At 21.8% G+C, this 13,109-nt stretch overlaps 2 protein-coding genes across 8 annotated transcripts in view; both read right to left on the bottom strand.

Moving 5' to 3' along the window:
- Window positions 1-10,010, bottom strand: part of LOC134837166 (interference hedgehog-like) — a 50,976-nt gene extending 40,966 nt beyond the window's left edge. For both annotated transcript variants that reach the window (XM_063852517.1, XM_063852518.1), the window contains exon 1: window positions 9,158-10,010. The gene's annotated coding sequence lies outside the window, so the exon portion shown is untranslated. The remainder of the gene's footprint in view (window positions 1-9,157) is intronic.
- A 1,490-nt stretch (window positions 10,011-11,500) lies between these two features.
- The window catches only part of LOC134826922 (probable cyclin-dependent serine/threonine-protein kinase DDB_G0292550), a 49,899-nt gene continuing 48,290 nt past the window's right edge, over window positions 11,501-13,109 (bottom strand). For all 6 annotated transcript variants that reach the window (XM_063839430.1, XM_063839429.1, XM_063839431.1 and 3 more), the window contains one exon: window positions 11,501-13,100. In XM_063839430.1, the coding sequence (XP_063695500.1) occupies window positions 12,803-13,100 (298 nt within the window). In that variant the 3' untranslated portion in view covers window positions 11,501-12,802. The remainder of the gene's footprint in view (window positions 13,101-13,109) is intronic.

Here is a 13,109-nt window from a genome sequence, read left to right as displayed (position 1 = left end):
ATCATTTTCTAAATAGTTTGAAGTGTAAAAAAATTATGTCTCGCCATATGATAAGTCAAAATGGCTATGAATGGACAAAAAATGATGAAAAATTGAAAAAAAAAATTTTTATTATTTTATTTAAATTAAAATTTTTAATATTTTTTTTTAAATTTATTAATTATTTGCATTTTTTAATTTATTATTTTTTTTAATTTTAATTTAAATTATTTTTATTTTAAATTAAATTTCATTTTAAAATTAAAAAATTTTAATTTAATTTAAAAATTGAAAATAAAAAAAAAATAAAAAAATTTTTTTTAAAAAATCTAATAAAAATAATTGAAATTAAAATGAAAATAATTTTTTATTGAACTTTATTATTGAGAAAATTTGAGAAAAATTTAGTTAAAACATACAAAAATAAAATAAAATACCGAAAACAGCCTTTAATTAAAAAATCATTCATCATGTTAATAATAATGAATTTATTAATATTTTTTTAAATATTAATTTTTTTTTTTTTGACATTCATAAATTTAATATTTAATAAAAAATTTTAAAAATTATTTTTTTAAATTGAAAATAACAAAAAAAATATTTTTAATTTTTTGTTAGTAAAAAAATAAAATTATTTAATTTTTTTCAATTTTATATCTCGCAATTTTTTAATGTTTAAAACATGAATTTTTCACAGTGTGAACCGTATGTTAATTTTTACTTCTTTTGATGAGAATCTCATGAACTCATTATTTGGTGTTAACATCTTATTTGCACCGACCGCCGAACAGCACAAAAGTTTAGTTCACAACATTCCAAAACACTCTCCATGCAACTATTATGCGCTATTATTATAAAATTTTTCCAGCTCGTTACTCTCGTGTCATTTCTCGAAAATAATTCCCTTTGTACTTTCATTGCAACGATGTGAAATCTGCTCCGAAATCTCTCACAGCAGAAAATAGACCAGAAATGGTTCTGACACTCACATAATAATTAGGTGTTAAGTATTGTATAAACAAATCCACTACATTACTCTAGATCTCTCGCTTTTTTTTTCTCTTTTGAATAACAAACAAAAATATTCGAAGCACATGAGAAGAAAAAAAATATAGAAAACTATTCACCTTTTTGCCTGTATGTCGTCGTCATTTATCTTTTTTTATGTGTTTTATTTTGTATTAAGAAGCATTTAACTTATTTCGCATCGGCATAGATCGGTCAGAAGACATGCTGCATTCTTATGTGCATTCAAGCAGAGATCGATTCCATATTTATTATTTGAACAGTTTCTTTCGTTTCTTGCTCGTTTTCTATTCTTTACTATTTTTCTGTTCCTTTTTTTATTTGAATTTTTTTTTATGTGCTTCGTAAAATATTTTATGTCATCGTTGTGTTTCACACGCGTCGGCCTGCAACAAAATACAAGAGAAAAAAGTGACAAAAGAGGTTCAGCCTTTAGAAAATCGGAGAACCAGAAAGAATTATTGTTGCACAACAAAGATGCGTTTTACCTCGTTCTGGAATTCAATGAAGGTGCGAAAATATTTTGCAAAGATTGAAAATTTTCGAAGCGAAGATAATTTTGACGATAAATAAAATACGACACCTGTTTAAAAATTTTTTCTCAAATTCAGTTTACGTTAAAATTTTATAAAATTTTATGTATAAATTATTGAAAAATTAAAAACAACAACTTTACATTAAAATGTTGAAAAATAAATAAATAATAATTTTTGTATTATTTTTTTTTTGTAAATTTTTTTTTTATAAATTTTTTTCCTTATTTTAATCATTAATAATTAATTCAAGAATAAAAAAAAATATTTTTTAAATATTATTTTTTTTATTTTAAAATAATTTTATAGTTTTTGTACAAAATTTGCAGGTTTTATAATTTTAAATATTTTTTTCTGAATATTTAAATATCAAAAATAATTAATTAAAATATTTTAAAATTATTTATAATTTTTTTATATTTTTTATAAATATTCAATTTTTTAAAAAAAATATTTAAAAAATTATAATTTTTTAAAAAATTAAAAAAAATAAATATTTGAAAAATTATTTTTTTTTTTAAATAAAAAATATTAACATTAAAATTTTTAGTTATTAAAAATAATTGACAAATCAATTAATTTTCACTTATTGAATAAATTCCTCAACATAATTTTATGAAATTCTTTCAAATTGTCTTTTTAGAACAATGTTCTTATTCTTGTTCTCTACAAACAAACAAAAAATAACAAACCAACTTGTTCGATTCAACATGAAAAAAAAAATATCTCAAAAGAATTTGTGTGGGAGTGACTTTTTTCCCGTGCATCTCTCGTCTCTGCTGATGGTGAGAACGCACGACAAAAATATTAAATCGTGGAAAAATATTCATCGACAAATAAATATTTTTCAAAAAAAAATTGTTTTTACTCATCTCAAAATTATTTCCGAGAAAATTTTTCATTTTTCGTCATAAAAATGCCTGTTTTTCGGAAAAGTTATGACACATTTACAGCCGAAACTTGTTAATTTTTTTTTTTTTCATTTCGACATTTTATGTATGACGAGATCAATAAACGACATTTTTATTCCGTGTTTTTCATAAATAATTACGTTACCTAAATCAAAATTCTCCGGCATGTCAAAAGCAACAATACGATGAGCAGTATTTATTTTGGAGCAATTATCGTAAAAAATATGGCTTTAACTTTTATGCTTCAGTAAATAAATCTTGTTACTAATTTTTATGTATTTTTTGATAGTATTAAATAATAAAAAAAAATAGTTTTTAATGGTATTAGGAGTTGTTTGTTGAGTTTTTGTTATGTTAACTAGACCACATAAGGTGAGGAATTGACGACAATTAGATGGAGCAAGGGACCGTTACGAATTTTAGATTTTTTTAGAATGAATTTTTTTTTTGATTGAAGGTTTGATGGGAATTTGACATAATTTTGAAGGAAGAATTTTTCTCATAATTAATCTGATTATTAAAAAAAAATTAAAAAAATTTAAAAAATAATAAATTTAATTAAAAAAATAATTTTTGACTTTTATTTATTTGTTTAAAAAATTATTTATTAATTATTTATTTTATTTTTATTTATTTATTTTATTTTTATTTTTTTATTTTATTTATTTATTTTATTTTATTTATTTTATTTTATTTATTTTATTTATTTTATTTATTTTATTTTATTATTTAACAAAAATTAACTCAAATTTGTTATTCAAATAATTTAATTTAATTATTTAATAAAAAAATTAATATTCGAAAGTAAAAAAAAATATTAATATTTTTTTATAATTTTTTTTTTAATTTTTTTTTAATAAAAGCTTCACAAAATGTAGTTTAAAAGAATTTTAAAAATTTAATAAAAATTTCATTAAAATATTAATAAAAATTTTATGTTTAAAAAATTTTTTTTTAATTTTTAACCGAAAAATTAAAAAAAAAATCATAAAAAATTCATTCGCGAGACATAAAAACTCTCAACATCACTTGAAACTTTTTTTTCGAGACAGATTAATGACCCTTTTTAACAAACTTCTCTATGTAATCAATCGCCACATAGATAAAACGCACATCATAACCATTTAAGAGTAAAACTGATGATCGAACGAAATCCATTTATTGGGGTTATCGAATTAAAAATAAAAAAAAACTAAAGAAAAAAGGCAATAAAACCATAAATTTCTCAAGTTAATTAATTAGGTTCTCCATCACAAACATTTATTTTAACACAAAAACACAAAACTTTACACCCGAAAATATTTTTCTACTTCATTAATAAATTTAAAATTTTTGTAAACTGAACTCTAAAAAAAAACATTGATCGACATGCGTTCATTCGACGACACAAAATCTATTTTTTCATCTTTTTTTAAATTATTTTTTTTTGTTTTTTCTTTCTTTCTCCAAATGGAATTTAGAATTTTTAGATATTATTCGTCGACACGGCACCTTATTGCCTGCTGATCAACAGATACATAAAAATTGATACCAAAAAGTCTTAGAATGTTTGTTTTAAATGCCCTATTATTAACTTTCATATTTCCGTTTCTTTCATCTTTTTTTGTTCACTTCACTTCTGTACGTGTTTGTTCTTTGTCTAACGCATTTCGTGCTCATTAAATTGTCTATTGTTGTTGTCAATGTGTGTCTCTCATAAAAGCATTGAGAGATGAAAAAAAGGAAACAATACGGTCCTTTAGGAATATTACTCGGAATGCGAAGAAACATGAGACGCAAGAGTTTTCGGACAAAAGAAGTAATTATCATACAATGCATCGGCACTTCTTCTTTTTTTTTCGAGAGATTTTACGAGAACAAGGGCGAGCGATGCTACTGACTGATAATCATCATTATCTAAATCAACCACTGTGAACGAATCCTTCAAATTTGATGGCAAACAGGATGGGAGGAACTATTGTGACAGTCCACGTTTGGGTAGAGGAGGAAGGAAGCACTTCCCAGATTTTTTCAATTGTTTTATTCCTTTTCACATTTTTAATTTGCCGCATTTCGAAGAAAAAATGATGATGTCTGGCGGAAAAATTTTAATTGGTCACGTGGTTAATTTTTTCAAAATGTGAACTGGGATGAAAGTTTTTTTTTTATATCAAATTGTTTTTAAAAAAAAGTTAGAATGTGAACTGGGAAAAAATTTTCAAACAAAAAAAAACTTTTTACATTGGGGTAAAAAATTCAAAATGTGCATTGGGAAAAGTCACGTGGTTTGAAATTCGTGAAATAATCAACCACGTGACTTATCCCAATGCACAATTTAAATTTTTCACCCCAATGTTTTTTTATTTCCATAAAATCCATCCCAATATACATTCTAAATTTTTTTAACAATTTTAAATAAATAAAATTTTATCCCAGTTTACATTTAAAAATTTCAAACCACGTGATCATTAAAATTAAGTTCTTTAGATCCAATATTTTCATAATTCAAGTTTAATATCACATTTTTTCTTATAAAAGCGGTTAAAAATAAATAAAAAGATTGAAAAAATCTGAAGTAAAATTTTATCCCAGTTCACATTCAAAAATTTCAAACCACGTGGTTTAATATCAAAATGCAGTTCTATCGTTGATTTTTTTTTCAATGACAACTTTCTACATATATATATTTTTCTTTTTTTTAGGAAATACGAACAAAAAATTGACCACTTGAGTGTTCTGACGTAATTCGACGCCGTTTGTGATTTATTTCGTCTCACTCTCTCCGCACGCTAATGAATATTCTTCGTCGCAAAAAATTAATACAAAATATTATTTTCTATAAACCAAAAATATATAAAATAAAACAAGATGAACCTGTTTATAGCAACAATATTTTGACACTTAACGCGATAGCCTGTTGAAAAATGAACAAGGTAGTTTTATGTGTTTTTATCATGTTCTTTCGCTGATACAAAAAAAAAACGTTGACATCGTATGTCTGTCATCGCGGATAGCATCGTGTTATTAGTTGCGCGAAATATACATTTTTAATTTGCTATTTTTGCTTGAATTTAAATTAAATTGAGTGTTTTGCTGTTTTCTCATTAAGAAAAGAGCAAAAAAAAATAATTTCTTGAGTGACTTTTAATCTTTTTTAGAAATAATCTCTGGAAAGGACGTCTAAAGCACTAAGTGAAGACATCTCGTAGAGACATGAATCGATAATAATAATTAAATTTATTAAAAGTATTAAAATGAAGAGATTAATAAAGTTTTTATGAAACAAGATATTAAAATAAATGTATTTTAATTATATCCATGAAACTGGCTGGAAAGTGATAAAACTTCAGCGGTAAATAGCTTGTTGTTGATTGAGGTGCCAATTTGCTATAAATGATGGCGCCTAATATAAAATAGTAATCATAAATTATTAGATTAGATTTTTTATCATTTTTTGTAGCAAGGTGTTTAACATGAGTGTAGAATTTTAGCATTTTACAACGAATTAATATTAAAGAAAAATTTTATTATTTTCATCAAGGATTAAAAAATTAAATTTCTAATTAAAAATTTATAAATAATTAATTAATTTAATTAAATATATAAAAAACTGTTAAGGCTCAGAATTTATTTTTTTTTTAATTTTAAATAATTTTTAGGTTTTAAAATTTTTTTTTTATATAAATATTTAAAAAAATAAAATTAATTAATTAAATAAATTTTTATTTTTTTTATTTAAATAAATTTCATTTAAATATTAAAATACTTAAATCATTTCAAATTTTTTTCTTTAAAAATTTAAAATTTACCAAAAATAATCAATTAAAAGAAAAGAAATAAAATATCTTCTTTGCAAAATCTTTCTACATCACTGATTTTGCATCTTTTTAACACATTGATGGCAAATGTCTATTTTTATTCACAAAAAAAATTGAAAAATGATATAAATGCCAATAAAAATAAATGTTTGATAAGCCTTGGTCATTTATAAATACATTTCATCGCGTGTATATGTTAAAATTTGCGCCGTAAAAGGTGCGGAATTTGACGATTATTGCATATTTCACAAATTTATTTGAAAAAAAAATCTTCAAAAAAAATATTTGAAAATTTGATACTTTTTTTGTCGTCATTTTATTGTTAATGTGCAGTCATTTTTCATCTAATTAGGTTCAGTTGACACACATTAAAATCATCCTCATCACGGTCAAGGTTAATAACACGCTTGACTTCATCCTGAAAATTTTTTGATTTATTTTTATTAATTTCTTATTAAATTAGAAAAATTGTTTCTTTTATTGAAAAAAAAAATATAAAATAAAAAAAGAAATTAAAATTTTAAAAATATTCAAAATACATCAAAATTATATGTTTTTAATAAGAAAAACAAGAAACAAGTTCGGGAGCACCTGCCATCATGTCATATTAATTTTATGGAAGGTAATTACACGAAACAAAATATTTTTATATTTCTCGGAAATATCTTCGGAACTCACTAAAACTCACTAAAAAAGGGGAAAAGTTATTTGATCAACATCAAAATTCATATATGATAATATCTTTAAATGTTTTTTCAATATTTTAAACATATATTAAGAAACAGTGGCAAACAAATTTTGTCAATTACGCCACAAAACGTTTCCAAATAACACCCAAGACGCGATTGCATTTTAAATTAGCTGCCTTTTTGGACACACAATTACACTTTTTTATCATGTGAGACACTTTTCTGACCACACCCAATAAATAAATATATCACAAACACGAAAAATGCCTAATCTTAAACAAACAAAACTCTTTTTTTTAACATAAAAATAACTAAACAAACATAAAAAAGTGCCGGTTTTAAAGTGCGTATCATGAATACTAAGCAGATTATTACGTAATTTTGTCATGTTTGTCAAAAAAAACTTAAAAAACAGTTTCATTGATAAAAATTTGTTTATATAAAAAAAATATATGATAATAATAAACAATAAAAAAGAACATAATCAGCATTTTCTTGGAAAAAAGTAAATAGAGGTGTCTTTGAATGTTACTCATCCGTCAGGAAGTTAAAATGGCTTTAACATTTTTTTTTTAGTTAAACACACATTCATATCATGATCAGATAAATAACAAAATATTTACATCAACTCGTTCCTTTTAAAATAAACAAGATAAAAAAAATTTCCAGACACTTTTTAAACATAAAAAAATAAAAATATTTTTTTTAATAAATTCAAGTTCAAATCTTCTAAAATCTAAATAAATTTTGATCTGCCATAATTCTCACGATCTATAAATTCCGAAAAAATTCCATTCATATTGGCACGTTTTTACGCATATTTCATCTTCTTTATATTTATGTTTAAAGACCGGAAGCAATCACATAATAAATAATAATAATAATGATGATCAAAAACAATAATCATGAAAAATGAGAACGGAAATCAAAAAATAAGGACGAAAAAATTGGCGGAAATATTTTTTGTTTAATTTTCGCATAACGAGACAAAAATCACGAAAAGGGCTTGAAGGATTTTTTTAAATGTAAAAAAAATAAATTTTTAACATGAAATTCTCATAAATCTTGTTAAAAATAATAATAATCAGGGTAAATATTTTCATTGAATTAGTTTCTTGTATAAACAAGATTAAATTTAAGTGTAACAAATTATTTGAAAAAATAAATAAATGAAAATAAACAATTTTTTTGAGAACTATTTTAAAAATACTCAAGTTTTTATTGAAAAAAAATGTTCATGAAAAACATGAAATATTTTTTAAATAAATGATATAAATAATAAATAATTTATTTTTCAAGCCTAAAGAAATTATTTTTCTTTTATTTTTTTATTACCTAATGCTATTTATTTTTTTTTTAATAAATAATATTTTTTATATTAAAATTTAAATTTAAATTAAAATAAAATTTAAAATTAAATTAATTAAATTAAAATAAATTTGATTAAATTAAATTAAATAAAAATAATTATTTTAAATTAAATTTTATTTAAATTAAGTAATTTAAAACTCTTTTTAATATAAAATGATTATTTAAATTATCAATATTATTGTTAAATTTATTTTTTTTATTTAAAAAAAATATTAAATAAAATCTATTTATTTATTTATTTTTTTTTTTTTTTATAAATTAAATAATTATTTTTTAATTGATTAAAAATTATTTCAATGAAAACAAAATTATTTTAATTATAAAAAATTTTTTTTTATATTATTTTTTTAAATTATTTTATTATTTTAATTAAAAATGAAAAAATTATAAATACTAAATTATGATATGAATTAAAAATATATTTTATATGATTTATTAAAAAAATATTTTTAATTATGAAATTTTTAAATATATTTATATTATTATTTTATTTTTTAAAAAATTATTTTAATATAATTTAATTATTTTTTATGAAAATTTTTTTTTTCAGTTTAAATTATGAATGAAACAAAATTTTATTTAAAACTTTTTTGAACGTCAAAAAAGACCACCATAAAATTGTAAAAATTAGAAAATTCAATTAACAACGCAAAAGTATTTCACCTAATCATCTTCGGAGTACTGTGATAATAAACTAAACAAACAAGCGTGCGTTTTGAAAGATTTATTACATTTCTGGAAGAGTATCTGTAATAATATTTTTTGTAAACAAAAGTTTCGATCTAATTTATATTACCAGACTTTACTGAACTAACAACTACTGAACTTTTAAATAAAATAAAAATACTTACTTTTTTCCGTATTTCAACTTTTTTTTCTATTTTTCGTTATTTTATTTTTTGTCAGAATAAAGTTTGTTTTTTCGTCTCGTTAATATTCTGTTTTGTTTTTGTCGTAATAAAAATAATAATAATAAAACAAACTTTCATATACACTTTTTTTCGAACCTTTCTCTCGGATATCGAAGAAAAATAATAAATGAAGACCAAAAATTGTTCATTTAAAAATATTTCATTCTTGTTTCACTTGCGAGATGGCACACAACAGAGGAAAGAAGCATAAAAAAACATGTATAATCTTATTTTGTGTGACGAAGACGACGACTAGAAACCTTTAAAAAATAATTCATCTAGAGGTACACTCTTTCCTCTTTCTTCTTCTTACTTTCGTGTGTGTGTGGATTCTTTTTTATTTTTATTTTATTTCATATTCTTCTTCTTCTTCACCTATCTTTGCTTCACAACATATATATTGATATGGACGATGAACTGTGTAGGTATTTTTATTTTATTCACTTTTGTATGCAATTCATTTATTCATTCTCTCAGCTCCTACACGAGATATTTTTTATGCAAGATGTTTTGAAAACAATCCAAATCCGTGTACGACGTTCTACGGCCGAGGAAAAAAAAACAAGTTAAATATGTATGATTGTGTGTGTTCTCGTATATTTTTATGGTCTTGGCACTTCGTTAGGCGAAATGTTGTGCCTGATGTGCTTAAATTTAATAAAATTCACATAAAACTACGATTTTTTGGGCAAAACTAATTAAATACAATTAATTTTACGAACACTCAATCGAAATTAGTTCACATCACTTGAGAAAAATTCTCGTATTTTGCCAATATTTCATAAAGTTTGATCATCCGAGAATTTTTTTTCGTTTAAAGTTGTTGTTACACTTTACAATTTTTTTAATGTTTTTATTTTTTTTCTTATAATTTTTTATTTTTTTAATTTTATTTATTGATTTTTCAGTCAAAATATGTTCGACCGGTTAGTTTAAAATTATTTTTTTGTAAATAATTTTTCACGAATAAAAAAAAATTGACGTGACAAGACCGACTAAACGGCTCAAAAGTTGATACTCGACTGATGATCAGAATCACAATAACCAAGACAAGTGCGTGAGTCTGTTAACCATGTCGTCTTGCCTTCATTCATCATACACATGTTCCGTGCACTAATCGTATTGTCTTATGCGTAGTCAGTCAGTTAAAATATGTGAATGAATGAAAGACGAAAAATGAACGTTTGTAGTTGTATGAGTGAATTTTAGGTAAATGTGTGGTCTCGATTATTTTTCTCCGTATGATCTTTTATGTAGAATCGATCAAGATTTTTGTTTGAAAATTTTGGTCGTTTGGATCGATGAATTTAAATTTATTTTTTTTAAAGCGAAAAAAAAATAATTAAAAATTTTTAATTAAAATTTAAAAAAAATTATATATATTTTTGTGTGTATAAAAATATTTTTTTTTATTTATTAATAATTTAAAATCAAAAGAATTGAATAAAAAATTAAAAAAGTTAAAATTTATTTAAAAAATAATTATTATAATTAAGCAAAATAATAATAAAATAATGTTTAATTTAATTTCAATTGAAATAATAAAAAAATTATTTATCTATATATTTTTTTTTATTTAAATATTTATAAATATTTTTTTATTTCTTTTTTTTAATTATTTATTTATTATTTTTTTTTTTTTTTGATAAAAAAACGATTTATAAATAAATATAAAAATAAAATGAAATAATTTAATTTTATAAAATTTATATATTTAATTTTTTTCTTTAAATAAAATAAAATTTGTTTATTTAACAAATAAATATTTAAATTTGTTAAATAAATAAAATTTATTTTAAAGAAAAAAAATTAAATAAAAATTAAAAATATAATTATCTCATTTTGTTTTTATATTTGATTCAATTAATATTTTTTGAAAAAAAAATATTATAAATAAAAAACGAATTTATTTTTTCTATTATTTCATCACTTTATTTCTTCCTTCATATCTATCGTAAATATAATCAAATAATTTTTTATTTTTTTTTTAATTTTTAAATACATATCTACTAATATAACAAATACTTATCATAAGAATTTATTTTTATAATAAAAACCCAAGGCATTTATTTTTTCTTTGAAAATTTTATTTTAATTAATGAATAAATTTTAATCACTTTTCATAAATAAAATTCAGCACGATGATAACAAACAAAAATATAGCAGAACAAAAACTGTCATTATCATACCTGTAATTATTATAATAATAATTTTATAAGTCTTTGGACGATTTCAGACATTTCATTTTTATTTTTTATCTAATGTAATTTATTTATTCATTAATTTAATTAAGAAATCAAATTTTATCTAGAACTACTTTTTATATTTAAAATTTTTAATATATTTTTTTTTTTAATTAAAATTAATAATTATTATAAACGTTCTAAATAAAATATAAATAAGTAATAATTATTATAGGAAAACTCAACAAGTCTCATATAGTATAATAAATTTTTTTTGATAAGTTTTGCAATTTTCTGCCTACCTACAGCATTCTCCATACAATTTTCCTTTATTTTAAAATAAAACTAATTTTGCGTATTATTAATAAGAATAATAATTTATACATTATTAAATATAACATTTTAAAATTAAATATGGGATTTTTTTACATTTAATCTATTGTGTTAATAAAAAGCCTAATTTTGCATTATTTTTTATTTAATTATAACATTTATTTGATTTTAAATTTAAATATTTTTCTTTTGTCTTAAAATTATTCATTTATATTTTTTGTTACCATTATAATATTATATATATAACATATAATAAAATTTTGTTTCCTTTACATTTTATTGCTTTTTTGTGAATTCCTTTGATTTTTTGCAACGTTCTTCTTCACCCGTCTGATTATTTTTTGAATTTTAATTTTAAAAAAAATTAAAAATTTTGTTAAAAAAGAAGAAATTTGAAGCAAATAAGCTTTTTATTAAAATTTTTGTGGGGTGCGTAAATATCTTCATACATTTTAATGGAAGACAATGTATATCTAAAATGTAGTGTTTCATTTTTTTACGTTTAGAAAGTTTAGTTTTGTATACATTTTCGGTCAAACATCGATAATTTAATCATAATAACATCAACATTATATATGTTTTTAATATTTTTTGTTTCATAAGCATATTTTTTCATTATTTTTATATATTTTTAATATAAACAGCAAAAATGTGAACTTAACTTGACTTAAAGATTTTTTAGTGTTTGATTTTTTTTTTGTTGATTCACTTAAGAAGCATAACTTTTGTAGCAAAAATATATAGTAGATTGGCACATAGTTTAGATTTTTATTTCTCATAGCTTATATTTAAGTACATCCCGTGAGCGGGTTGCGTGGTAGAAATGTCGAGAACTTTTTGTGTGGCGAAAACATAAATCGCGACTAGCATCTCAATATTTTTTTTTTGTTAGAATTTTAAAGAAAAGCACTATTTTTTTTTCAGGGACATCAATGATTGTTTTCTGGTTTCCTAAGTAAGTATCTGGTTGAAAGCCTAAATTTTTTTGATTTTTTTTACATAAATATTTTTTTCTTTGCGAATTATTTTTTTTTTAATCTTAAATCCTAATTTTAGTTTCGCGGTAATATTACCGCAACCACGACGCCTTTTTCTTCAGTTTGGACTTTAGCATGCGAGATTTGTGCTTTTTCGGGGGTGATGAGTAGTTATGCGTGATACTGGTTTGATTCGCTGCCGAGTAATAAGGATGCGAATTAAATTCCGGCGATCCAAGTCTCTTAACGGCGGGACTTCGTGTCGTCGTCGTCGTGTTATTTGTGGTATCACAGTGGTTTGTCGTTGCAATGCCAGCCAAATTTAGCAAGGCATCTGCCCCTTCAGCCAATCGACGTTGTTCCTCAATGTCGTAAAATGATTGATTGTGACTACGAAAA

Source organism: Culicoides brevitarsis, chromosome 1 (genome assembly GCF_036172545.1).
Source record: "Culicoides brevitarsis isolate CSIRO-B50_1 chromosome 1, AGI_CSIRO_Cbre_v1, whole genome shotgun sequence".
Classification (NCBI taxonomy): Eukaryota; Metazoa; Arthropoda; class Insecta; order Diptera; family Ceratopogonidae; genus Culicoides; species Culicoides brevitarsis.
Note: the sequence above shows the minus strand (reverse complement) of the source record. Positions and strands in the feature narration are given on the sequence as shown.